At 41.8% G+C, this 27,933-nt stretch overlaps 1 protein-coding gene across 1 annotated transcript in view; it reads left to right on the forward strand.

Moving 5' to 3' along the window:
• The window catches only part of DOK6 (docking protein 6), a 173,850-nt gene extending 147,230 nt beyond the window's left edge, over positions 1-26,620 (forward strand). Inside the window, exon 8 of the mRNA XM_083518798.1 lies at positions 20,426-26,620. Within this exon, the coding sequence (XP_083374924.1) occupies positions 20,426-20,565 (140 nt within the window). The 3' untranslated portion in view covers positions 20,566-26,620. The remainder of the gene's footprint in view (positions 1-20,425) is intronic.
• Positions 26,621-27,933: the final 1,313 nt, after the last annotated feature.

A 27,933-nucleotide genomic window follows, 5' to 3' on the forward strand; every position in this document is an offset into this window, starting at 1 on the left:
CACGCCGGGAGGGACGCACGAAAGTCTAAGTTTCAATTTTTTTCCCTCCCCCTTGCCGGGGAACCTCCAAGCTTTGGGGGTGGGGGGGGGAAGGAGGCAGCAAAGCGAGGCAGGAAGGAGAGCGCGGCTTGGATGGGTGAGCTTTGGCAGGGGCAGGGAATGAGAGCCGCGAGGCGGGCGCTGCGGACGGAGGCGCTGCCCGCCGAGCTCGCAGGCAGCCAGGCAGGCAGACGGCGAGAGCCCCGTGCTGGGCGGCCTCTCCTCGCCGCCGCCGCCGCCCCGCCTCTTGCCGCCCGACTCGCCCGCCTCCCTCCAGGCAACATCTCGCGGCACACTAGTGTGCCGCGGAACAGTGGTTGAAAAACACTGGTTTAGTCATTTAGTCATGTCCGACTCTTCGTGACCCCATGGACCAGAGCACGCCAGGCACTTCTGTCTTCCACTGCCTCCCGCAGTTTGGTCAGACTCAGGTTTGTAGCTTCGAGAACACTGTCCAACCATCTCGTCCTCAGCTTCACGATCTGTCCTTCCAGTGAGCACTCAGGGCTGATTTCCTTCAGAATGGATACGTTTGATCTTCTTGCAGTCCATGGGACTCTCAAGAGTCTCCTCCAGCACCATAGTTCAAAAGCATCAATTCTTCGGCGATCAGCCTTCTTTATGGTCCAGCTCTCACTTCCATACATCACTACTGGGAAAACCATAGCTTTAACAATACGGACCTTTGTTGGCAATGTGATGTCTCTGCTTTTTAAGATGGTGTCTAGGTTTGCCATCGCCTTTCTCCCAAGGAGCAGGCGTCTTTTAATTTCGTGACTGCTGTCGCCATCTGCAGTGATCATGGAGCCCAAGAAAGTAAAATCTCTCACTGCCTCCATTTCTTCCCCTTCTATTTGCCAGGAGGTGATGGGACCAGTGGCCATGATCTTCGTTTTTTTGATGTTGAGCTTCAGACCATATTTTGCGCTCTCCTCTTTCACCCTCATTAAAAGGTTCTTTAATTCCTCCTCACTTTCTGCCATCAAGGTTGTGTCATCTGCATATCTGAGGTTGTTGATATTTCTTCCGGCGATCTTAATTCCGGCTTGGGATTCATCCAGCCCAGCCTTTCGCATGATGAATTCTGCATATGTTAAATAAGCAGGGGGGCAATATATAGCCTTGGCGTACTCCTTTCCCAATTTTGAACCAGTCAGTTGTTCCATATCCAGTTCTAACTGTAGCTTCTTGTCCCACATAGAGGTTTCTCAGGAGACAGATGAGGTGATCAGGCACTCCCATTTCTTTAAGGAAAAAAGTGATCCCCTTCACGGATCACTGCCTTGCCATGGCGAAGGGGCTTGAATAACTCAGAGAAGCTATGAGCTATGCCTTGCAGAGCCACCCAAGATGGACAGGTCATAGTGGAGAGTTTTGACCAAACGTGATCCACCTGGAGCAGGAACCGGCAAGCCACTCCAGTATCCCTGCCAAGAAAACTCCATGGACTTTGTCTTACCTTAGATTAATTAACTAGCCATAGAAATCAGGCATTTTCTGCTGAAAGCTTTCTTTCTATCATAAATGCTGTATGATTTCAGTGCTCCCAGGTCCTGGGGACAGGAGGTACTGTGTATTGCAAGCTGTTGGGGAGGGGGGAGAGGACTTTGAAAGCAACAGTAGCTATTTGGAAAAAATGAAAGCACATAGTTGGAGGAGAGGACAGTGCTCACTTACTGATTCAAAATAATCATATATTTTGCAGACAGATCTTATAGTGGAAGTGTGTGTGTCCATATGTATTATTTCTTGCTTATGCATTTAGACTTGTGATGCCCAAAGGGCTTGGGCTGGTTGAGGACATTTTAAAGCCATGGTAATAACTGGATAGGTTATTCATTTGAAGTTAGGTTGATGACAGGTCTGCATAATGCTTTGCCTTGATCAAATATTTTCATTTCAGATTTGCTGTTCTTTCGTCATTTCCACAGACAATTATAAAGAATCTTTAACGTTGCAATAGCTTTGCCAGCTAAATAAGAAAATATAATTACTTTCAAATAACAAATCAACATTTAAAAGCTGCAATCCTCTATGATCTGGTAAATACCATTAAATGCAGTGAAACTTACAACTGAATAACTGTGGCTTTGACTCCACGGCAGTTAACTCTCTTCTCAAACTAACATGAAGTTTTCTGCCTAAAACTGTGGCATGCAGTTGGATGACTCACCCTAGGGTTGGACAGTCTAGCTATTTTTAACTGTCTGGTAGATAAGTACAGTTCAGTGAATAGAAGGCCTGAATGGAAGATCGGGTCATATTTTTGAAACCATCTGAAGCAGGAACAAAAACAAAAGAAACCTCGACAAATAAAAAACAATTTCACTTCGGTATCAGTTTTATCTGGAAAAGTATATATCCATTTGGCATCTTACCAAATCACAGTCAGTCATGACTAACTTATGTCCATTGATTTCAGTAGGTCTACTCTGATGGGCAAGGCAATCCCAAAATTAAGTCAGCATAAGTTAACCCTACTGTAAAGTCCATTCAGAAGTGGAGATACTACCAGCTGAGGCAGCCTGCTGCCTGGGAGAGGGAAAGTAAACCTTTAAAATAGAAATATTTTTTTTTAAAAAAAAAATTGTCCAGTGGCACCTTAGAGACCAACTAAGTTTGTTCTTGGTATAAGCTTTCGTGTGCATGCACATTTCTTCAGATACTTCTTCATGCACACGAAAGCTTATACCAAGAACAAACTTAGTTGGTCTCTAAGGTGCCACTAGACAATTTTTTAATTTTTTAATATATATTTCGACTGCGTCAGACCAACACGGCTACCTACCTGAAACTTTAAAATAGAGTTTGACTTACACCAGCCTTTTTGCCAACATTAGTTCTATTGGGTAATCGGGTCACATGACTGAGCTGAAATATGTATAGGTCTCTCCTTGCCCCTTTTCACGACCCCTCACACCCCAGGAATGCCCCTTTTGGGGTATTTATGCTGGCACAATTTCTGCCAGCTTAAATTTTACTGATTGAGCCCTAACTGAACCAGCATAGCCTCAGCTCAGTTCAGACAGGACAGCCCAAGTTCCACCTATTTGAAACTCAACAATCCTGGTGAATTTTGGGTTTGGTTTGCGCTGTAACTATTGTACTTTACAGATTTGAATAATCTAATTTCATTTACCTATAGATGTTTAAGTTAAAGTTTGACGAGCCAAAATGGCTGACAGAGCCCAAGTGCCCTTTGGTGGTCAAAAACTTCATATACAAACTGAAATTTGTCTTAGGGATGGGTGACTCTGCCATTTTTTGTTTCTCTTTTTTCCAATTCTCAGTTAAATTCACCCCATTTCCACAGCGGTTTGTGTTCCTTTTTCCTAATATACACATTTTTGTATGTAATTTAGCTCAATATAAAGCATTTTGCTTATTATTTTTACATGTATATATTAGATATGTTTATTTGTGCACTATTCCATAATATAAGACTTCTAAATGCATTTTTAAGGGGGTGAAGATTTTGAAAGATCACTGTGTTATAGTTTGGTTTAGGAAGTACAAGTTAAGTAACTGCACATTAAAATGTGAAATGAATTGATTTTTCCTTAACCTCAGCACATCTTACCATGATTCATGGACAAGTGTGAGAGAACACCACTCCCTCTGAGCATTATGTTGCCTTCTCCTGAACAGTTAAAAGTATATTTATTGCTTTTCTTTTTAACGTTAAGTCATGATCCAGAAAATTTAAGCATTTTTTTAGTTCCATGGATTTCAGTGAGTGAGTAACAGCACAGTCCTTTGCATGTCTACACATGATTTCAACTGGGCTTACTCCAAGGTTAGTGGGCATAGAATTGTATTTTCCTTCTTGTGTACATTAGATATGAGACTATATAGCATAGACTTCCCACTTAATAAGTAACCTACCAGAATGCACTTTTGTTTTACATACCTTCCTTGTTTTGGTACCAGATAATATAAATGGCTCCAGGAACTTCCATATTTTGCGCCCCATAGGACGCTCCGGCCCATAGGACGCACCTAGTTTTTTGGGAGGGAAATAAAGGGGGAAAAAATTATTTCCCCCCCAGGTGCAGGGCTGGAAGAACCAGGTCAGGGAACAGCGGGAAGGCGCGCTCTGCCTCCCCGCTGTCCCCCGAGCTTGTGGGGCTGGCTATGGGGAGAAGTGCGCTGATTCCGGGACTACAGGCAGTTCTGCGCAGCCATCCGGAGCAGGGCGGGACTTCGCGCCCCGCTCCCGGTGGCCGCGCAGAGCTGCGCTGATCCTGGAACTGCAGGCACCTCTGCGCGACCATCAGGAACGGGGCGGGACTTCGCGCCCCGCTCCTGGTGGCTGCGCAGAGCTGCGCTGATCCCAGGACTGCAGGCACCTCTGCGCGACCATCGGGAGGGGGGCGGGACTTCGTGCCCAGCTCCCGGTGGCCGCGCAGAGCTGCGCTGATCCCGGGACTGCAGGGAGCTCTGCGCGGCCATCCGGAGCGGGACAGGACTTCGCGCTCCGCTCCCGGTGGCCGCGCAGAGCTGCGCTGATCCCGGGACTGCAGGCAGCTCTGCGCGGCCATCGGGAGCGGGGCGGGACTTCGCGCCCAGCTCCCGGTGGCCGCGCAGAGCTGCGCTGATCCCGGGACTGCAGGCAGCTCTGCGCAGCCATCGGGAGCGGGGCGGGACTTCGCGCCCGGCTCCCGGTGGCCGCGCAGAGCTGCGCTGAGCCGGGGACTGCAGGCAGGCTCTGCGCAACCCTCGGAGCCGGTCTCCCGAGGGTTGCGCAGAGCTTCCTGAAGCCTGGAGAGCGAGAGGGGTCGGTGCGCACCGACCCCTCTCGCTCTCCAGGCTTCAGAGAAAGCCTGCATTCGCCCCATAGGACGCACACACATTTCCCCTTCATTTTTGGAGGGGGGAAAAGTGCGTCCTATAGGGCGAAAAATACGGTATATTGTGTTTGTTACCATGCATCCTTTGTTCTACAGATGATAATGAAAAATACTCTTGAAGAACAACCATGATTGTTCCACATTTTTGGTCCTTAAGCTAATTCTTGTTTAAAGAATGAATTTATTTATTTGGCACAATTAATGTATATGACACTTTACAGTGTTTCATAAATGAAAAAAGAAAAGAAAAAAGGCCAGTTCTCTATCCCCAAGGAGTTTGTTTGAATTTTCGACATTGGGGAGAAAGGCAAGAAAAACTATGATAGCAAGGAAGGCACGTGTGCCAGTGCTGCTGCATGAATTTAGGCTTTGATACAGAATGTGCAACAGCATTTGCTCGCATTTTAGCTGATCTGTATCAGAGAACACGGAAAACAAAATGTCATGCTAATTGTATCAGCCACGGGCAGTGTAAAGAAAGCTTGGTGACTATCTGGCTGGACTCTCAATTAATGAATTAGACAGAGCTTGCTTAAACTGTGTCTTGACTCTGCTTCATGCTTCTTTGTATCAGTGGTTTAAGTGTACTTGGAGGCGAGTCAAGTATGAAAAGTGAGTTTTTGATTGCTAGCGAGCACAGTATGTGTCTGTCTTGGGATGCATTTTTCTATCAGTTCATGTTGTACTTTTAACGGCTAACTTTCATTTGTGCTCAAAGAAATGCACCAGAAATGCAGAGTTAAACAGCTGCCAAATAGAGAGGATGTCCTTTGTGAAGGAAGATGGATGGCTCCAAATGACTGCCACCTAAAGCTTAATTAATCATATGATATGGTACCACAAACAGGAAGTGATGGTTTGTAGCAGATCATGAAATTATACCATTAGGTTGGATCCAAAGTTGTTCACAAGTGGGTCCCATCCATCATGTTGCTGGTAAATGCAGTAACTTCCACTTTTACTACATAAGTTTGATCCTTCAAGAACACTAAAATTGTCAAAGAACTTTGCCTAGAGTAAAACTAAGTTGAGTTTGACGATACGGCTAAGACAGTGTTATCGGTAGGAATTTCCAGAATATATGTGATTCTTAAAGGTGGTGGCGGCTAAACATTCTTTATTTGTAGAAAGAAGGATGCCATGTCCTGATGGGGATTTGATAAACCAATTACCACAGAATCTCCAACACCACCCCACATAAGACACTGGTCTGGAAGTATGCCTCACTGCACTTGATGGGATTTACTTCTGAATAAACATGCAGAGGATTAAGCTGTGATATTTTAATTTATATTTTCAGTTTTACATTTTTTAAATACATCCAAGGTGGTACAAGCTAATTTAAGTGGCACATTACTAAGAAAGCATCAGATCAGTCATTATTGACCCATGCATTTCATTACCATCATCATGGCTCCAGGTTTGAGGAAACCCGGAGCAAAATGTCCTCTGCTGAGCCTGTTCCTCTGATGGCAAATTTACCTTGTTGCAGTGGCCATGTTTGCAACTGAATCTGGCCACTGCTTTAAATTTCCCACAATGTTCACCAGAGCAGTGGTACGTTGGGGGCATTGTGAGAATGTAAAAGGGAAATTAGATCAATGGTTTGATGCCCAAAGGCACATCCTTCCATCAACTCCCAAGATGGACAGATGCCGACAATATGGTGATGCTCATCTTTCAGTGGGGTGGGTAGGACTTGGTTCTTATAAATTTATTATTGGTGGAGCATTTTACGTATCTTGTATTGTCAATGCTTTAAATTGCCTTCATTTGCTGTATCTTATTTTTTGTCAAGTCACTTTGAGACATTCTACTGTAAAAGGTGATCAAAATGAAATAATAATAAAGTAATACAAGTGATAGGGCTTTCTCAGTGGCCTCACCAGTATTGCGAAACAACTTGTCTCGGGAGCTTTGGATAGCCTCATCTCCGATTGCCTTCCACCACCTTATGAACACTTTATTGGCAAGCTTTTAATTTGCTACACTGAAGTGATTTCATAGAAGTCTGCATCTTAGCTATCATGCTGTCTCTTATTGCCTATTTTTTATTGTTACTATATTTTTATTTTGGTGCTGTGCTGCAGTAATTAAATCACTGTTTAATTATTGCAAGCTTCCTTGAGTGATTCATATACATTAGAAAGGTACAGTATCAATCTCATAAATAAATAAATAAAGTAAGTAAGTAAGCCCTGGACTTTAAGAGGGTACTCTGGTCTGGCATCTGAGACTCCACTAAGAATAACTGATTAATGAATCATTATACTAATCTGTAAATATTAGAATTCAAAGTAACAATAATGTTGCCACATTTGTAGGAAGACAGGACAAATGGGAATTACTTGTAAGCAGTAAAAGCACGAATAAACCTATGCAGGCCCAGGAAGACAAATTATAGGTAATAAAATGGTAAACTGTGTGTCACATCTTAGCTCTATGTTCATATATGTCTTCATTATCTAAAAGTTAGTATATGCTCTATAAACCAGGCTCTCCTCTTCAGGGTTTCTTTTTTTAAGTGTCTCTATGAAGAGTCATTTGAGAAAGCAACACCACCAGGAGAATTGTGTCTCTTTCCAGCCTAGGTTGGATTTGTCAGCACCAAGCAATAAATATAAACAAGGAGAAGCTCTAGGCAAAAATAGCTTGGCCTCAGACCCATGTAGTAAAAATGTCCAGATTAGGCTACTGTAATGTGTTATACTTGGGGCTGCATTTGAAGATGGTATGAAAGTACAATTAGTCCAAAATGTAGCTGCAAGGCTATAAACTGGGACTGGGTGTTATGATCTCACATTTTGCCTGTGCTTTGTCAACTCCACTGGCTCCCATCTCATCATCAGACTCAATTCAAAGTGCTTATTTTGACATTTAACACCCTTCATGGCGGGGAACAAAGATATTGAAGGACTCATTGTCTCACCATGTTCTTTCCTCAACACATGCACTTTTGGGTGCCCCATCATCTGTGGTGCAGTGGGTGGCTACCACAGAAAAAGCTTACTTAGTGGTGGCACCTGCACTGTAGGATGCTGTCTCCAACGAGTATTGTCTAGCACAGACCTTGATATCATTTTGGTACCATCATATTTCATGCTGGAAGTAATCCCCCTGGACAATTATTCAGTTCTGATAGCCAAATACTCTTCACTACTACTTATCACAACAGTAGGGATAGAAGACATTCAAAAGCAACACCACATGGCCAAAAGTAAGTTAGAAAGGAGCATAAAGCAGTGTAAACCAAAGTGGTGCAGTAGCGTGATTGCATAGCTAATGGACACAACCTATTGGGTGGCATGGAAAAGCAAAGGAGGATTGGGATGGGATAGGAACAGAGAGCAAATGAGAGGTAACATACAACACTGAAAGCCTTTCAGCAACAATGGAATCATTTATGTTATGGATCCCTCTGCACCTGAGAGGCTGTAGTGGTTTGTTCTACAGCAGGCATTGATGACAGTTGATGTAGGGTTACAGCTGATGATGGACAGTCCCAGAAACCAATTGTGTGTGGACCTGCAGCAGTGCAGAGTTGCACTCCCCCCCCCCAGGCTATTCCATCCCAACTCTGCCTCTTGCATTGAAGAAAACAGTTCCCAGAGCGACAGTGCATGAAATAGGAGTTAGCCTATAGAACAGGGGGCTGGTGGGAGACACATGACTGGCCTCAAGCTTCATTCAGACTGAAGCAACACTGTTTTAAGTCACTGTTCACACCACGTATATAGGATCAGGCTGCATCTAATTGACAGAGCGGCATATTTTATTTTGTACTGAAAGAGAATTTGCAGATAACCTTTCTGAAAACCCCACCAGCTTCAAACCTCACTGCTTAAAAATACACTCGCATTTGAATGTTATGCTAAGTAGTAATTGGATTTTAGCATGAAGAAGTGCTTTGTTAACAGTCAGCTTATCTTCATATAATTATATACCTAAATACATTACTTTAGTTGAAATAAAGGTAATCACACAAATTGATTCATAATCAGTGAGTGGATACATGATAAATATTAATTTCTGAGAATTATTGCAAGCTGCTGTAATAGCAAAAACCAAAACATGTCTTTGTATCCTTTCTCTCCCTGGTCTTTCAAAATACATATTCTAGTTGTCAGTGGGTAGACAAAAGCATTTAACAGATGGGCCATCTATTTTACTTGTGACTGCTGTGGAAGAGGCAAAGACAACATATTGGAAAGAAGCAGGTGGCAAAGGAAAATGTGGACAGATTCTTAGGAAATTTATACTCAGGACCTGAAGGTTTCCTTATTGAAAACCATGAGGTTAGCTTAGCTTATCAGACTGTAGATTTAAAAAATAAATCTAAGTAATAGAATAAGACAAAAACAGGCACCCAGAAAAAAGCCCAGATATAATGTAAAGCTATTTAATTAGCAACGTTCTCCCTCAGGGTAACAACCTGAGAATGTATAGTTGCATTATATTTTCAGACTATTAGAAACAGTCATCTGAAACCCACTACAGGTTTGCTTTCTCAAATGTCCCTTGAGGGGACATCTGTGACACTGGGGTTTTGGACAACAACAAGGTGCCCAATTTAACTATTTATATTACAAAGTCTTTTATATTCTGATAGTCTGAATTCAAATCATATATTCTGATTTATGTTTATATCTTAGTCAATGATTCCAAATGCAAGTTTCTGCTGACAGGCCTATGCAGTTGTTGTTGTTGATGATGATGATGATGATGTGTGTTTTTCTGGCGTAGCCGGCCATTTTAGAAATTGTTTTGTGTTGCTTTTAAAGGTTTTATTTTGCTGTACATTGTCTTGATGTTTTGCAAGAGAGCAGTATATAAATACTTCTTAAGTAAATAAGTTGATTTCTTGATAACAGTAACAATTCTGTAATTCTGTGCGTGCCTGAATTGCTGTTTCATTGTTTCAATCTGTTTGACACAATTTGCTGTTTAAACTAACAGCTTGGGTCTCGTTGCCAATGGCTTTCCCCCCTGGAAACCACTTACCGTATTTTTCACCCTATAGGACGCACTTTTTCCCCTTCAAAAATGAAGGGGAAATCTGGGTGCGTCCTATGGGGCGAATGCAGGCTTTCACTGAAGCTTGGAGAGCGAGAGGTGTCGGTGCGCACCGACCCCTCTCGCTCTCCAGGCTTCAGGAAGACACCCGCAGCCTAGGCAGCCCGGCGGGAGTTCCCGCAGGGCTGTCTAGGCTGTGGATAGCAGCCTGCTTCCCGGAGCGCCTGGCGCGCTGAGAGGAGAGCGCCCGGCGCTTCCGGAACACATCCGCAGCCTAGGCAGCCCTGCGGGAGTTCCCTGCAGGGTTCCTCATGCTGCGGATAGCAGCCTGCCGCCCGGCACACAGGGCACCCTGAAGCAGAGCGCCCTGTGCGCCGGACAGACATCCACAGTATGGGGAGCCCTGCAGGAGTTCCCCACAGGGCTCCCCACGCTGCAGATAGCAGCCTGCCGCCCGGCGCGCAGGGCACCCTGAAGCAGAGCGCCCCGTGCGCCGGACAGACATCCGCAGTGTGGGGAGCCCTGCAGGAGTTACCTGCAGGGCTCCCCATGCTGCGGATAGCAGCCTGCTGCCCGGCGGGTGGGGCGCGCTGAAGCAGAGCGCCCCGCGCGCTGGGCAGACATCGGCCAGCCCCACAAGCTCAGGGGACAGCAGGGAGGCGCAGCGCTGCCATCCCGCTGTTCCTTGACCTGGTTCGGTTCCCCCGACCTGGTTTTGGGGGGAAAATAAAGGGGGGGAATTTCCTTTATTCCCCCCCAAAAAACTAGGTGCGTCCTATGGGGCGGAGCGTCCTATGGGACGAAAAATATGGTACTTCCAAATAAGACACTGAAGTCCTGCATATCCACTGGGTTTCCAGCACCACCATTACAGCTGAAGAGAAGACTAAGGAGAGACATGCTGTACACAAATTGGTCCCCATATGCAAATTGCTGCCACATAGAAGGAAGCAAATACTTATTGTCTGCTATTCCAGAGGGCAGAACTACATCGAATAGACTTAAATTACAAGAGGATAGGTTTTGGCTGAACGTTGGGAGAAGCATCTTAATAGTAATAGCCGATCAACAATGGAGCCCTTTACCTAGAAAGGTGGTAGGCTCTCCCCTTTATGGATATTTTTGTCATGACTTGTCCCATGATCCCGAATGGGTTGACTGTTGCTGTCTAATGAAGAGGAGCAGGATGTGGGAAGTGCCACAGACAAGGAGCAGCCCGAGAGGGAGGATGAGTGAGCCATATTTTACTTATCTTGTCATTCCGCACAATATGATTCGGCTCAAGACGTACTAGAAAAGAAATGAAAATTGCCCTACAAAAGAACAAATAGCCTATTGGCTTCTAAGCCAGTGGAGAACCGACAGTTGCAGAGTAAGTGACTATAGTACACAGCAGGCAGAGCAGAACCCTCAGTAATGCATGATAGTCCTGGGGCTATGCTGACTCTCTAGGGTAAGAAAAAGAAAAGTAAAAATCTGTAGCAAGAAACTGTAAAAACAGCAGTCACTAAATGGTAGAAGGTTGGAAGTGGGATGGTTTTGATCATGCTGAATCAATGTCCTGAGTAATCAAGGTGGTTTAGTCATTATTGGGCTGAGTTCCATTATAATAATTTCTCGGTATTGTTTCAGTAGAAATCATTTATGCATTATCATTAATGGCATTGTTATCCCACACTTCAGCTGTTTCAGCCGCAGCCTGATGCATTCAGCTGAGTACACCACTTAGGTTTGTTCTCCGATTGATTTGGCTTTAACTAAAAGTGAAATATGGTTATTATAGTGGAATTACTTTTAGGCAGTCTTATTTTCCAAGAAGAAAAGCTGTAAATGCAACTGTTGCTCATTGTGATTTTGGCGGATTATTGGTTATTTCTCCTTTGTTACATAACTGACCTTCCTTATGCTCTGTAGTTTTTGTTTGCTTTTAATCTTGGACCAAAACTGGCATCCATAAAGTATACTGGGTATATTTGCTGTTGTATCTAGTTACTTATAGCAAAGGATGAGAATTTCTTCTTTTTTACTATTTCCTAATGTACTAAAACCATATTTGAAAACCAACTTTATTTTGAATAGGAAACAATTCCAAATTTGAATAACAATGCTTGTTTCAAATTAATAATAATAATAATAATAATAATAATAATATCCCTTCCATCTGGCTGGATTTCCCCAGCTATTCTGGGTGACTTCCAGCAAAATATAAAAAATAATAAAATGTCAAACATTAAAAGCTTCCCAATACACTTCCATTTAGAAAGTTGCTTCAATTCATAATAGGAAGCTATCCTGTTTATTGTTTATATCAGCAGCCGTAACTTTCTGGGTCTTTTTTTTTTAACATAGGTGCATGAAACCTGCAGACATACAAGAGAATTAACCTAGCAAAATTTCAGACAGGCAGATCTAAGGGCGTTTCTGTTTTACAACAACAGCAAAAATCAAAACTTTGTAAAATGGCAATGCATACAAAACCTAAGAAAACTAGGCCCAAAATTATTTTCCCATAGAAGTTATTTGCTATCCTGCATTTTAGAAACAGAGGAATTGAGTTTACTGTTAAAAAATATAAACCCTTCGTCTCTTTAAGGCAAGGGTGCGAAATATGCCCAATTTAGGATTTGGCTACACAGACCTATTCTTCAGATTCCCAGTTGAATGCATCACAATAAATTTATAAAGAACAGGATATCCCTGCAGATGGCAACATTAAATTGGAAATTAGGCATATTGGTAATTCACGTCTGTTATTTAAATTGTGAATGCCGGAATGGGGAGTAAAGAACCTGCTGTAATGTTGGCTTGCCTTCATCCTCTGTCTGCTTAACTGTTCAGCTGTATAACAGGTTACTCAACTACTTTGTTTGTTTTAGAATTCCTAAAGACATTTATGACTAGAAGAAAAACCACTCCAGGGACTCTCCAAAGCCTACAGTTCTCAATAATATATTAATTGGTTCCATTATATTAATACTGATGCATATCTGCACCAGCCAGTTCTGATCCATTTCATCACACACCACAAACATCAACATGTTTTCCAGGAAACACACCGAAAGTTTCTGTTTTGTGCTAATGAAATTAAAAGGGTTTTTAAAATTATTAGACTCTACTTTTGAATGGTTTTAAAGTAGAACTGTTTTCAATAAACAAACAAACCAATGATATTATTTTAATAAAGTCCCGTTGAAGTCAGTAGGAATTTCAGGTCAAGCATGTCTAAGATTGCAACTACACTTCTCCAGGAGTAGCTTGTGCAATCAAACCCTTGCAGCGTTTCTGATAATGCAGATGCTGAAACCACATAGTCCATCACCAACTATATATTCTGTTGCCACTTTGGTCTGTCTGCATCAGGGTTACAAATAAAGCTAATTTGCTATGGACCTGTGGTTGGTCGCCTTGGTTGTCCAAAGGGCCTGGTAGGAATTTTTATCCAACTGGCAAATTGGCACCAGCCACTTGGTTTTTCACCTACCTCGTAGAAAATCGTCACAACTTTTAGGTATTGGCAGCTAGGCATTGGAATATGTTTGTGTATTGGAGGGCAGGGTGTGGCCATTGCCTACCCCTCCACTTTATGGGTATTCTGTTAAAGGAGTCCGGCAGGCGTGGATCCTGTCTCACACCCTTGCTGGTGGCTAGGGTCATGGCACGACACCCGGTGACATCAGGGGGAGCTTACAGTTGTATTTGCATCAACAGGCTCCTCCTACTGGTGGTTAACCCTTGTTAGACTCACCCCTTCCTGAGGGGGTGGAGTCATGCTCTGTTGTTTTATCCAATGCCTAAGCCAATACCTCTCGCATGCTGTAATCAATGTTGTGGCCTTTTTTAGCCCATTAACCTAATATACTATGTCCATGTGTCTCTCTTATCCACAAGCGGGTGGTGGGTCCTCAAATCAGAACGCTGAGAAGGGAGGAAAGGGGCAGCCCAAACACTACCTTCCATCCATAGCTTCCTAAGTCCCCACTTGAACTTGCAGGAATCCACCACTAAAGCTTCCTCGGGTCTTCACTATGTAATAAATAATTTCCAGCAGAGAAATATTTTGCAGATCACATTAGTATGTTAATATTACATCCACCTTGCAATTTTTATTGCCACAACCAACAGGGAGATCCAATAGGATAGATAAGTATATAGAGCAGTTGATAAGGGTGCATCTGATTAATTACAGTGGCATCATTGGAGACAAGAAGGGAAAGTAATATGAACTATCAGAACAGTAAATCAAAAATCCATCACTGCTGGTAAAAGGTGCCTATTGGAATGCAAGGTACTAGAGGTAATTTTCAAGGATATAAAAGAAAATTATCTTATAAATCTGCGTAGATGTGAAATCAGCAATACATTGATTCATATAATGTTTTCTTGGTGTATTGCTATTGCTTGGGTTGTGCCTGGGCACAACAATCACTTTCTGTTGGTTGGTTGGTTTGCGTTTCTTTCATTACTTTTATATCTTCCTTCACATCTCAGGTCATTCGAGGTCATTCCAATATAAACTATTTTTCCCTTTTTTATATACTTTATCTTATTTGTTCATGCCCATAAATTGAAGTCCCTAGGCACTCTCACAAAAGGGTGAATCATTATATTCCTACCAGAGCGTTCAATAACTGTCTTCCTCTTTTGCCTTTTCATGCTCATTTTACACCACAGCCACATTTTGTACTTCAGACTAAAATGCCAAACAGTTGTTTTAATGAAAATGAAAGTCTTCTGCATTTCCTTACTGCTGAATCTTACCACTAGCCATAAACAACCACATTTAATCAAATATAGTCACAATGCAGGCAGGCACAAATGGATCAGTACTGAAAACGAAGAGGATCATCAGCAAAATATAAAGCAATGAACAGCTTAGGCTATTAAGCAAGGCATCACATTTTCATGAGCCTTAGACTAGAAAATAAAGGCCAGAAAGCGTCAGATAACACGTGCATGTATATCACATGATGATTCAATATCAGCTGAATGAATGAACTTAACTTTAATAAATTGTATATTGTTGATATGAAAGGTTTCTCACTGATATTTGGTTCATAATGACCCACACACATACGCAAGCTGCCATTTAATGCTTCAAAGGAGGTTATAGGATGTTGACCAGATTTCAGATCTTGCTTAAGTATGCTATAGCTGTGGTCCAAAAAAACATTTGGATCAGAATCTGGATACATGGCAAACTATTATTTCATGTGCTCTTATTCTGAGTATGTTGTTCTGAAAACTTTCTCATATATATATATATATATATATATGGGGGGAAAATTATGTCCTTAATAGCAGCAGCAATAATAATTGATTTTCTGGAAATAAGTGTTTTCATTCGTCCCAGTGGAAATTAACTGTGAGCATAGGACTTCCTCCCCCCCATCCCCTTGTGTCACATTTCTTCACAAAATGACTACAAAAAAATAGAATTTGATGCACCTCTGAAACACACTTTCTCCAAAGTGTAGCAATGTTATTTCCATGCCTTTCTGCAAATATACAGGAATTTGCAATAATAATGGAAATTTTCTTAAAGATTTTTTTATGAACTTTTCTGATCAGAAGGGATCACTTTCACAATCCAGAGAGATCTAAGTGATTGTATGAGCAGTAGCATCTGCTCTCATCTTATTCTTCAAATATCCATTAATGTTCTTCTTTCAGCTCCTTAATAGCATCTAATCCAAATTCCCCATTGACTCTGAAGTTGCTACAGATCTTTCTTTCTTAGTACAAATTCACAAGCTATGAAAAGGGGAAAAAAACCACTATCGGCACCAGATAAAAACGACACTTTACCTTACGGTGCTTTGGCCATAACATCCCCCCCCCCCCCCAGCTTTTATAAATTGCGAGAGACCATCTTAAAGAGAAAGAAAGAAAAGATGGCAGCCAAAATATTACCCAGTGGAGCACACCTGCCCCCCAAAAAACCTATTAAAGAGCTGTCTAGATGATACAAGTAGATTGATAAACTGACAAGCACTGAAATATATCTGTGTTCCCATTGCATTACAATAGTAATAACATATTATTAAAAAAGCTGCAAATTTGCAGGTTATTTACAGTATGTAGGATCAAGGCCGACCCAAGACATTTTGGCACCCGAGACAAACCACAGAATTAAGTTCCCTTCCTCCATTTTAGTGATATGGAGGTGAAAGCATGGAAGAAATTTAGCTTCATCTGAAAAAGTACAAAACCAGACTTCCAAACACAATTCCAATACAAAGCACTCTGGGGCCCCCACACAATGAAATATACAAAAATCAAGCTGTGGTGTTTTGTGCCCTCTGGAACTTTCAAGAGGTTACCTGCTTTTAGCATTCCAGTTTTGATACCAAGCATGATTGTATTGCCCCCACACAGCCTGCCCAATGCACATAGTAACGCACTCAGGTATCAGGTTCAAAGCCCAGCTTCCCTGTAAAGCTCACCTGGTCACCTTGAGCCAATTAAAACCTCTCAACCTAACCTACTTTACAGGCTTGTACAACACCTTAAACAGATAAGTGGACTGAAATAAAATTTAGTTGTAAGCTGTGTTGAGTCCCTGACAAAGGAAGAAGGTGAGATATTAATCAACAACAATGTAAACTGAGAATGATCAGGCACATAGCAGAAAGTCCTATTTAGTAAGACTGAATAGACATGTAAAGACTTGCAGTATAAGGCTCAACAATAAAGGAACAAACACTCCCAAGTGTTCTCTAAAAATTGCTGGCAACTGAACCATTGCAATTAAACAATTTAAAGTGGATTGGTTACATTTTCCTTTGAAATTATGAGTGATAAATACAAAGTGCTTTGTAGGTCAGCTTCACCATTTCCTTCATTTGGTGCAGGCACTTTATTTTCAATATAAATGTCCCAGACTCTGGCCTACCTGGCAGTAAGTCAGTATTGTAAAGTCTCCAGCGCAGAGTCAATCTATGGGTCCAAAGTCCAAATTGAAGCATGGTCCTGGAGCAGCCAAGTCAAGGTCCAACAGCTTGGGTAGTTAAGCACACCCAACACCTCCACTCTGCTACCCTTTTATACTTTGCATGCTGATTGCAGCATCTGGGCTTGACAAGGCATGTGACCCTCACTTGTTCCAAGCCTACTCCAGCTGAGGAATCACACCTCTCCACTCAGAGCTAACAAGCCCCACCTGGCCAGCTAGGGATCTGGCCTGTGGGCCCTTGCCTGCCTCAGCCTCCTGCAGTTCCCATTCCATTATTACAATTACTATTGTCGCTTTGATTAGTTGGCTGTTTGTTATATAAATTCCTGCAGGGACTGAGTGTTATCAAAGTGTACATAAAAACGGGAGCAACTGGAACCAAGTTTAGTGCCCTGGTGACCTACCAGCCCAAAATCAGCCCCCAGTGAAACAATACGGTCTTGAAAAGGAACATTTGTCTCCCAGTTGCTGACTACAAAAGTGCTGTTCTGAATTGGAACAAAAATCCTGTTCCTAAATACTGCTAAATTATTGACAAGATCTAAACTATCTGTCACACAAACTCATGAATCAAGCATGTATTACATTCCCCCTTTATATGAAAACAGTTGTATGCATTATTTATAAATGGCTTGGCTGCTAGAAGCGGAAATTTTACACTGGGAATGAACTCGAAATCACTGTAAATTGTCTACTAACAGGTTGTGTTATAGTAAGTTTAGCCAGTGCTATTTTTCTAGAAAAAGAAGTGCCGGAACTCACCATGAATGTCTCCCTTGTTCTCTTATAATATCAGTGGCTCCCACCCAGTTCCAGATTTGCGTATAAGCTAAACAAGCTATAGCTTAGGGCCCCACTCTCGGGGGGGGGGGGCAAAAAAAAATTTAAAGGGGAAAAAACTAGATATACATTTCCAAAATATAAGATTAAAAAACAAAATAAAACCTACATACAGCAACAGTGTTTTGTGTTGTGAAGGCTCCTGTGTTGTATTTCAGTTCAACAATTACTTTGATAAAATACATATTTTGTTATGTGCAAATGGCTTTAAATACCTATTAGGTCCATAAATTACCATATAGCATATATTCAACACAAAAAACCAGCGACAATTTGTTGTTAACAAAGGACAACTGGACATATAAAGGGCCACATTACCTTCAGTAGCTTAGGGCCTCATCAAACCTAAATCCGGCCCTGCGCCCACCTGAGAGGTGCCAGAACATAGTTCCAGTGAGCTCCAGATGAAAAAAGCCCTGCGTTTAGCAGTAATCTGTTGGGAATTACTAAAGTTGAACAGCACCATTAATTTATCTGTTCTTGTTTTAAATTGAAGGTCATTTGAATGAGGAAGTCATGGGTCATGGAATGTACACTCATGTTAACTGTTGCCAAACAGGTTGCATTGTTGCAAGCCTGAACAATTTGTTTGGCTACAGGTGACAATGGAAGAAAAGATCAGGGAAGAGGCAACCTATAGCCCTTCAGATGCTACAACACCTATCAACCCTACCCATTGGTCATGCTAGCTGGTGCTGATGGAATTTGTAGTCTTACAACAACTGGAGGGCCACAAGCTCTCAATCCCTGCCCTGATGACAAGAAAAAGCATAAGGCAGGGTGATAAACACAACAGTCAAGTGCAGAGAAATCATGTGATATGTGAACAATTACCATGGCTATGACCTACTGTCATTTCCCCCCACCATGCCTCCACCACCATCCTTGGGAACTTTTATTTTCTTTTTAGGTAAAACCAAATACACATAGCTGTTTCAGATGTTTCTAACTACTTAAGCACTACCAGATACTGCTACTATTATTCTTCATAGAACTTTTGTAGGTGGCGTCAAATAATTTCCCACTTAAAAATTATGGCTAGGCATTGTAAAAATGTGACGAACTGAAACCAGCCTGCAATATCTTGAATGTGCATTTTTGTTTTGGGAGGGAGAGGAATAAAAAGTTGCTTGTTTCCTTATGAACTTTATCTGTACAAATAAAACGTCTGTATCAAGAGTCCACTGGGGAACATTTAAAAAGTCAGGATGATGGGGACAAGATTTACATCTTCAGGACGACACTGGCATTTCTGCAGTAACAAGCACAAAAGTTTAGGCCAGGGGGCATCTTTCTAAAGGAGGCATTATCAAGTTCACAGTGTATTCTGATGTATTATAAGCATAGCAAGTGGAATCTGGTGGGAGAGTGATACCTAGTAGAAGCAACTTATAATCAGCCTTTGGTATCCCAGCAAACTGCATAGATTGATGACTTCCCATTCATTAATCATCTGCCGGTTTACATTTTAACACAAAGGCTTCCTGAAGCCAAACGACATCTAAGCCACGATATTTCATTAAAGATTTCAAAAGCAAAGGTTAATTCACCCAGCTAGTACACTGTTAAGACGTATGTGTATTCTCATTTGCTGTGTAATATTATAACACTGTCTGATTATTGCAGTCACTGTACTGGTTTCACTCTCTGATACCACTGTTTTCTGTTGTACTTTTTCTGCTCATAACTATTATTGATTGGTCTCCTGTGGATTTGATTGGCTTGTAAATTTCAGTGGATTTAAGCAGGAATTATATGAGATTACCTTTTCTATACTGCATTTCCCCAGCAGATTGGATCAAGATGGTCATGAGATATTTGCAGAACCAGCCATACCAGGCTTCCTCAACCTCAGCCCTCCAGATGTTTTGAGACTGTAATTCCCATCATCCCTGACCACTGGTCCTGCTAGCTAGGGATCATGGGAGTTGTAGGCCAAAAACATCTGGAGGGCCGAGGTTGAGGAAGCCTGAGCCATACTAATCCAACCTTTAATAATTCTGTCATCTGAATGCAGGGGAAGCTGAACACTAATATTGCATTAGAATGCCCTGTCATCCTAATCACCCAAGCTTCATGCTATAGTTCTCTTTGCTCCAGACTAGAGGCGAAACTACAAAAGATTCTGTGACTGTAATTTGTTCTGAGACAAATGTAAAGGGCTGGTATGTACCTACCGACGAGTTTAGAGCAAACTGGAGAAATCTATGTGAGACTTACCTTCCTTTCCCCACTCAGTTAGCATGCTTCCAGTGTTGTGTTTAAAAATATATGGTGACAGGTGGAGCAAGAATACACCCCTTTCCAAATCTATCACGGTCTGTAACATTACAGAAACAGGTCCAACAAAAAAGGTACAAACTATACTTTTCAAGCACATTTAGAGCACATGCCCCCCCAAAGTATTCTGGGTACTGCACAGAGTTATAATTCCCAGCAATCCTTAACAAACTACAGTGTCCAGAAGCCTATGAGGAGGGATATAGGCTGTAGGAGCACCATATTATTTACACATATTTGAAGCCCAAGATAGGTTGTAGAATTATTGTTGACATCAGCTCTCCCTTTACACATATCTTACCATAGTCTTTTAAATGAATGATAAACCATTTCTGGAATATCAGTGTATCTTGTTAACATCAAGAATATGTGCAATTTGCAATTGTTAAAATATAACAATATTCATGAGATTTGTCTCCTTCCCCTCCCCTCCCCATTCCTTTCCTTCCAGGTCACAGCCTCAGCTCAACAAAAGTGACTCGTGCACAGACATTTCCCAGCTACACCTCAGAGCAGGATGAGGAGCACGGGCCACGCATGTCACTGTCTAGCAGCTATGGATTCAGCTACAGCTCAGGCCTGATCCAATGACACACACCCTGTGTCTAACCAGAGAGACAGTCTAGTGTGAAACCTGCCTGTAGGCCCTGGAAGCCACTTGCCGTTTCCTCGGTGTCCACAGAGGACAAGCCGTAGTGAAAACTGAGGACACATGTCTCCAGGCTGCAACAGTGAAGGTGAAATCTTGGATCACTGCTTCCCTGAGGCAGAGTCTAAGTGTTTTATTTATTTAACTTTTGTATTTGGTTTTGTCCATATGTTTTGTTTTTTAAAAAAGGAAAATGTGAAGAAGAAGAAGAAGAAGAAGAAGAAAGAAGAATTTCCTTTGCAGTACTGATGGTGTGCAGCTGAAGTTTCTGCACAACCACAGATGCTGCCTGTTTGGGGGAGCGGGGAGCAAAACATTACATCTTCAATATAAGGCTCTTGCCAATCAATTAAGTTGTCAAGCTTGCTCATCCATGACAGTAGCCACCTTTATATCCTAGGCATCAGTCTACCAACCGAGTCATTCTTGCAGAAATGGTACCAGGGAAACAAAATTTGAAATATACTTCAGAAGGAAGTATGCAGTCCTATTACCAATTATGCACAGTTTATTCCCACTGACTTCAATGGGATTTAGGACAGTAGCCCAAAGTGGAATTTCTGAGGAGGCACCAGTGACTCTTAATCAGGTTCTCATCCCTACAGTTAATACACAAGATAGATATAGAGATAGATACTGTCAATGGGATGGCATGGCGGCGCTTAGTAGCCTTTCAGAAAATAGATTGTGTTGTGTGTTAAGAGGTCATATGCCTAGAATATTTCCCACACTGAATTTTTATGCCCAGATTCTGCTGTTGTGTACTCTGAACCTAATAATCCAAAACTTCCCATTGGGGAGATATCAAGGGAAGACTGTCACAAAGCATTGTCAAAGTCTTCCCATTGTAGATAATATTTAAATAGTAAAGTCTGAATTTATAGTCAGTATACTTTTAATTCTGTATACTGTGCAGGTGAGAAAATTGATATTACATTGCTAGGCAGCAGCCCAATTTCCATATAGTTTTATAGGGCAAGATGCTTGGGCTGGAAGAAATAACTACAATTTCAAGTTCTGTTCTTATTATTCAAGTCTTCATGGTTAATATGGATTTGTTCTCTTTGTCAACATTAATTTTGTTCTAGATTCCTTGTCTGGTGTCTAACTCTGCTATACAACCATAGGCTAGTCATGATTAAATTTCACAGCCATTGTCTCATTGCAACGTTGATTTTTTACAGTCTCCTACAGTGGACAGCCACATGAAAATGAACTGAACTGTGTGTTTTTTTAGTCTTCCTGAAATCACAACAGCACACTGTGCCCAAAACTTTCAGTCTTTTTCTAAAGATCAAAAAATAAATGGCAGCACCTATGAGTAGAATAAATGTGATACAACAGGATTTCAACAATCACTAGGAAACTGTATGTTCTGAAGTAATGCTAATGCCTATCACATTCCAGGGCAACACAATTTATTCAGCTAGGTCTTCAAATAACAGAGATCTACTGTAACTTATGAAATTAAATAATTGATTGACTGCTGGCCACTACTGGTGCCATTCTTATACCTCTATCATAGTATCATTTTCTAAAAATAAAATGCTGCTTTTGGCCTAGCATTCCCCCACCTCCTCCCAAAATTATGCAGTTATGACTGTGAGTAAGACGATAAAAAGAGCAACATCTTCACAAGGCAGCATGTAAAGTTAAAAACATCAAGCAAAGTTCAAAAATTAAAATGCATTGTTAAAATATATAACCAAATATGAAAGGAAGTGGCATAAAATAACTATGGGGAAATGAAAAAATACCTTCACCAAAATGGCATCTGCGCAGGCGTCAGGCAAACATCTTTGGAAGAAGCATTCCAAATGAAGGGTGCCAGCACTGAGGAAACCCACCCTCCCATCAGATAGCAAGAGAACCCTGGGATTTCACTGCCACATACCTTAATATTCAGGCTGGCCCTACCATTAGGCAGAGTAAGGTGAATGCCTCAGGTGACAGATATAACGGGATCAGGAGCAATAGCCTACCTGGTAGTTCCTTCTGAGCTCCCTGGACAGTCCCCTCTGTTGTAGGACATAGCTGTATATATCATATGGCATGTCCTGGGGGCCCTAAACTAGCCTGCTGCAGGTATGATGGAATTTGCTGCCCTATTGCCAGTGTTGAAGTGAAATTCAACTCCCAGTCCGGCTGGCTTTTTAACATGGGATAGGGAGGAGGTGCCCTATTCTCCTTCACCACAAGCAGCCAAATTTCTTGGGCTGTGCCTGCTGGGTGGGTATGCATCTGCTGGGTGGGTATGCATGAAGGCAAGCTGTCCTTCATATCCCCTGGCCCTGAACTATGAAAAGCTCTAATGGCCAAAACCAGCAGTTCAAACTGAGCCTGATGTACGTGGATTGACTTGTCTACCAAATGTTCTTTAGACATAGGAGGGTCATGAAGCAAGATCTCAGCAGCTGACCTCTCTAAGGGCAATCAGAAGCATTCTAGAAATAACAGGCCTTTCAATAACCCAGACGCAAACATTTTAGGCTTTAAATGTAGTAAGCCATTAAGAAACAAGCTAGTTTAGTCTGAACAAAAATAGAGGCACATGCTCCAAATAACTTGACCAGAGTTGCAGTTTCTGAACTGCACCATGAGCCTTCAGGCTGGGAGGGGTTCTGCTTCAGCCCTTCCAATAATTCAGTTCCATGTGAATTTCCACTGCAAGGTACTGCAAAAAAAAAAAAAAAAAAGTCTTCAACCTGCATCATTGGGAAAATGGACAACTGAATGCCCTTATAACTAAAGTGTAATTTCACAAAAGTCTCAGCTGTGAAACTGTGTCAACAGCTTTGGATCACACTTTGAAAACTGTAAGTTAAAGACAGGATCTCTGAGCACATATGAAGTATGTGCCCCCTCTATTTCAAATTAGGATTCAGGATGTAATAATTAGAGAATACTACTCTCAAGGAGGCCTGAACTACTCATAATGACTCACAAGTTCGTCTTCTAGAAGGGCACCAGATAGGTGTTCCTCCCTCATTTAAGAGTTCTTTTTTTTTTAAATCCACAACAAACAAAATGAGACATGTTAGAAATCAATAAAGGGACAGACACAGTGAAAGGCATAAGCGTAAATGCACAAAAGGTCCCGTCCCCCCCGTCATGTGCTTCAGTCTTCATAAAGCTCATTGTAATGAATGTGTAGAAAACAATTCTCATAACACTTGAAATTTTAGGGAAGAAAATTCACTGTGAGCAGACTGGGTATTTTGTTACATGGTAGAACTGACAGCCTTGTTTAGCAGTAGAGTTTCCTGCCTTTCATTGTTTTATGAGGCCAGCACTGGATGTGTTAAAAGAGTCAGAATCTTCTCCCTCTCCCTACTACCTCTGTAAGATCAAGTTTTATCTATTGCAATTTGAAGACAGAAAGAAAAGATTTCTTTAAAATGGTGTGAAAGAAATGTCTGCTTTGATTAAACATTTATTGATACATTAAGGTGGGAGATATTACTTCCCCCAAGCCATTCCTGCAGTCGTAATAGATTGCAGACTTTTACACCTCAGTGAACAGCTGCTGAATGAAACCAGTGTGTGATCTGATGGAATTCATCACGCCCCCTGTCTCTGTCACTTACTCTTCTTTTATCTCACTCACCGTGTTTCTACTACCCAGAGAGACCAGCTTTCTCTGTGGAGAAGTGTTGAGCTACCTAACACCTCAATGCAGAATTTCTGTTTCTGGCTGTTGCCCCCTGTCTTCTTTTGAAGCCGTGGTTATTGACATTTGTCATTTTAAAATCAGGAGTTGTATGTAGCATGTGAGAAATCCTTCCCTGGTCAAAAATATTTTGTATAGAAGAACCAGTCCTGTATAGGCCTTGCATAATATTAGTGATACAAAGCTAGATTTTACTAATGCAGCTGAAAAACTTCCCATATTTTCTCCAAGTCAGTTATTATACAACACTGATGCATGTTGTACATCCATTTGGCTTGGACTGTGTTCTTATTACAATTTAAGTAGATTAGCATTCTTTGATATATATTTTTTAATGGAAACCACTTCTTTCCCCCTCCCTGCCCCACAGTTTTATTATATGTTCTGCTAATAGGAATGCCCATATGTATCATGCTCCAACACAGAGCTTTTTTTTCTGGGGATACTCATGGGTACGCAGTACCAGTATCTCCTTTTCTAAAAGAAAAGCACTGGTTAAAAATGTGGCACTTGCTGTAACAACTTCGTGCTCCAACTTATCATTGTTTCTACTGTTCTCAACCAATAAGGGTCGGTTGAAAGAGAACAACTATCCATGATATGTATTTACCAGTGTACATCTTACTCACAAAAGCTAACAACCAATGCTATTCAGGATTGGTCAGAGGTGAATAACATTAAATTCCATGGGGTTTGCCTCCATACACCATTCCATATATGTACACATATCCACATTTTCTTAAGTCTGTGTAATTTAAGCCTGCTTCAGTCTACCCACTTCTCACACTTTTAAGAATTGTAAAAGGAGCTCCAGTTCAAGAACAGTCAACTTCACCTATAGTTCAAGAAGGAAGGAACAAAGCAACCAACCAAGTAGAAGCATAAAAATTCAGATGCCAATAAAGCAAAGCTGTGTTTATGTTGATATATGTACATATAAAATGGCCCTTGGAGAAATAACTTTTTCTTATTCATAGCCTGTAAAAATGGCATTTCACAAAGACAACTGTGCACCAATCCTATTGGCTACTGAAACCCTTTTGGTTTTCTTATGTGAGTTGCACCTTAAAGAACGTAAGGTTCTTTTGAAACCTGTCCTTTAAAATGAATTTCTGCACTGAAAACAAAAAGTGTGCACCAGGATATAAGTATGGAAGATGAGTAAAATAAACAACAGCATATACCACAAGTATCGTTAGCATAAATTTTGAAGTTTTAATGTGGTACATTTAATGCACAGCCTTGCATGTCTAATGCAGCCCTGAAATTAGCCATTTGTCCAAGACTAGAAATTACTCTTCCAGGTCAAGTAGGTTGCCAAGCCAAGTTCCCAAGCGGAAACAGACAGACATGGTTGAATGGTCACACTACTATAATTTTTGCAGCTAGAATACTATTCTACATATGAAACATTTCCAAAAGATTTGAGTGACCACAGTTATGGTCAGTAAGTTATACATTGCTGGGGTCATCCATTGAACTTGACTTTCTCTTGATTTCAACCAAGACCAATAAAAAACTTACCAATAGCAGAGTTACAAACAAAAAGCTGAGAGTAATCACACTAATCACGCAATTGTTCATTATGGATGTCCTAAATTTTCATTGCATTGATATGAGATATATTTGGGATAAATCTCACATCTATTAACAATCACAAGTACAAAGCTGGGAACAGTAGTTTTTCTCATTTATCTAGTCCAGATAAAATGTGTGTTTGTGCTATGGACAGCTGGTAGGGGTGACATGAAAGCTGTTCTTACCTCTTTACCCTGCCTGATCTTTGCTGTTTCTTCACTGCGCCAAATAGTGGAAAGTCTTCAGCAAAGCCTACCTGTTTTTCACCTCATTCTTCTAAAGAATCCATGATCCATGTGGTCGCCTCCTTAATTCCTGCTCTCCACTTTCCCTTGTATGTTTGCTTTTGAATCAGTTTCACTGCCTTGGTGAAGCTGGAACAGTTCCCCCTCTTCTTCTATTTAAAGAGAATCTCACTCTGCAGACAAAGTACTCCAAGAACATCATGTGTAAACAATTTGAAAACATGGTGATACGTTCTTCTATGAGATGCTGTTGATATCCCCAGTTGTGTGGTGGACAAAACGTAATTTAAGTGTGTACAGGGCAGCCGTGGTTTTTAATGGTTTAAAAACAGCCTTCAGCTACTGTTCACTGACGCTCTCTTTTGACTGAATGGTACATTTACTGTTGTTTCCTGTTCTATTTAATGGAAAGAATTAAATACACTGCTCTGTGTGATGTGATGATCCAGTTTTCCCTGTGAACCAAAGCATCTATGAAATTTGAATTAAACCAGATTAAACAAATACTAAGATGTGCTGTATAATTTCCCCTCTACCCCCTCCCCCTGCTTTGAATGTGAAAAGTTTGTGGCAGAACAGACTGTGGAAGCATCTGAGACATGAACAAAAAAATAAAGAATGCTTACTAGATAAAAAGCAAACTAATTAAAAAAAAGTACAAGACAACAGTAATCCTTTTCATTCTGTTTAGACAACATGCTCGCTTTCTTCCAGTATAAAGTTATTCTACTACAAAAAAACCCCAGAAACACTGATTGTGTTACATGAAAGGGCTATAAACTCAAGTCTTAAATAAATTAGTATAAGGCATTTCAAGTTCCAGCTGGGTAGAAGTCAAATTACTAAGCACAGCCATACCCTTACATATGGGAACAAAACAGCTGTGTGTACTGACTGCTGTACCAACATAATTCACAGACGGGGAGGGGGGTGCATTTCAAAAGGAGGTGCATTTCTGGGCTATCACCAGAAACTGGTAACCTTCCTCCAGTGCCTGTGCAAGTCTGCAGATCCCAATCAAGCCACTCTTACATGCTCCCCAGTCCACAAAATACGGCCACATATGTACAAATGCCTAAGCCAGACGTTTCCAACCTTTCTGAGCCCACAGCTCAACTTAACCAACTGCATTCTTTCTGTGGCTCCTTGGTGGGGAAACGAGCTTCGAGCCTCAGAAGCCCAGTTATGTCACCCCTTGTCTGCAGAGCTGGCAGTTCCTCACACCCTTGTGAAGTGTTCCCTCCCCCCTCCCCCCTCCCCTCTCCATGGGAGTCCTCTGGGCAGCTGCCACAGCTGCCCTTGGTCTCTTAGCTGTCCACCCCACCCCAAAGAGAGCTGCCTTCTCATGCTGCCCCTTGGGGGCCTGGGTAGAGGATTCCCCCAGACTTAGCAGCCCGACGGAGACTGGCCAAAGGTGAGCATGAGGCCAGCACTTACTCACCTTGGGAGGCAACAGTGGTGGCAGCAGGAGCCAGGGCTGCTGCAACAAACAACTGCGCAAGCCTTTGGGAGGCAGAGACACAAGAGGGCATTAGAGGAGGCAGGGAAGGAAAAAGGGCCAGGGGCCAGTGCTGCCTGCAGCAACCCTTGACCATTATTCAGGCCAACAGCACACTGGTTGAAAACCACTGGTCTAAGCAATAGCTGTAGCCACTTTTGCCTAGGTATTCCCCCAGCTACTCCCTTTCAACCTCCACCACAGCCTTCCTTTCCCTCCATGTGATTAACAATCTCCACGAGCGAGAATGATGGGTGCCACAGCATGTCGTAGTACACATGGCAGTCTCTACACTCTGCCTAAAGTGCTGCCGCATGCC

The sequence above is a fragment of the Podarcis liolepis genome (assembly GCF_965112155.1).
Source record: "Podarcis liolepis genome assembly, chromosome: 8".
Lineage (NCBI taxonomy): Eukaryota > Metazoa > Chordata > Lepidosauria > Squamata > Lacertidae > Podarcis > Podarcis liolepis.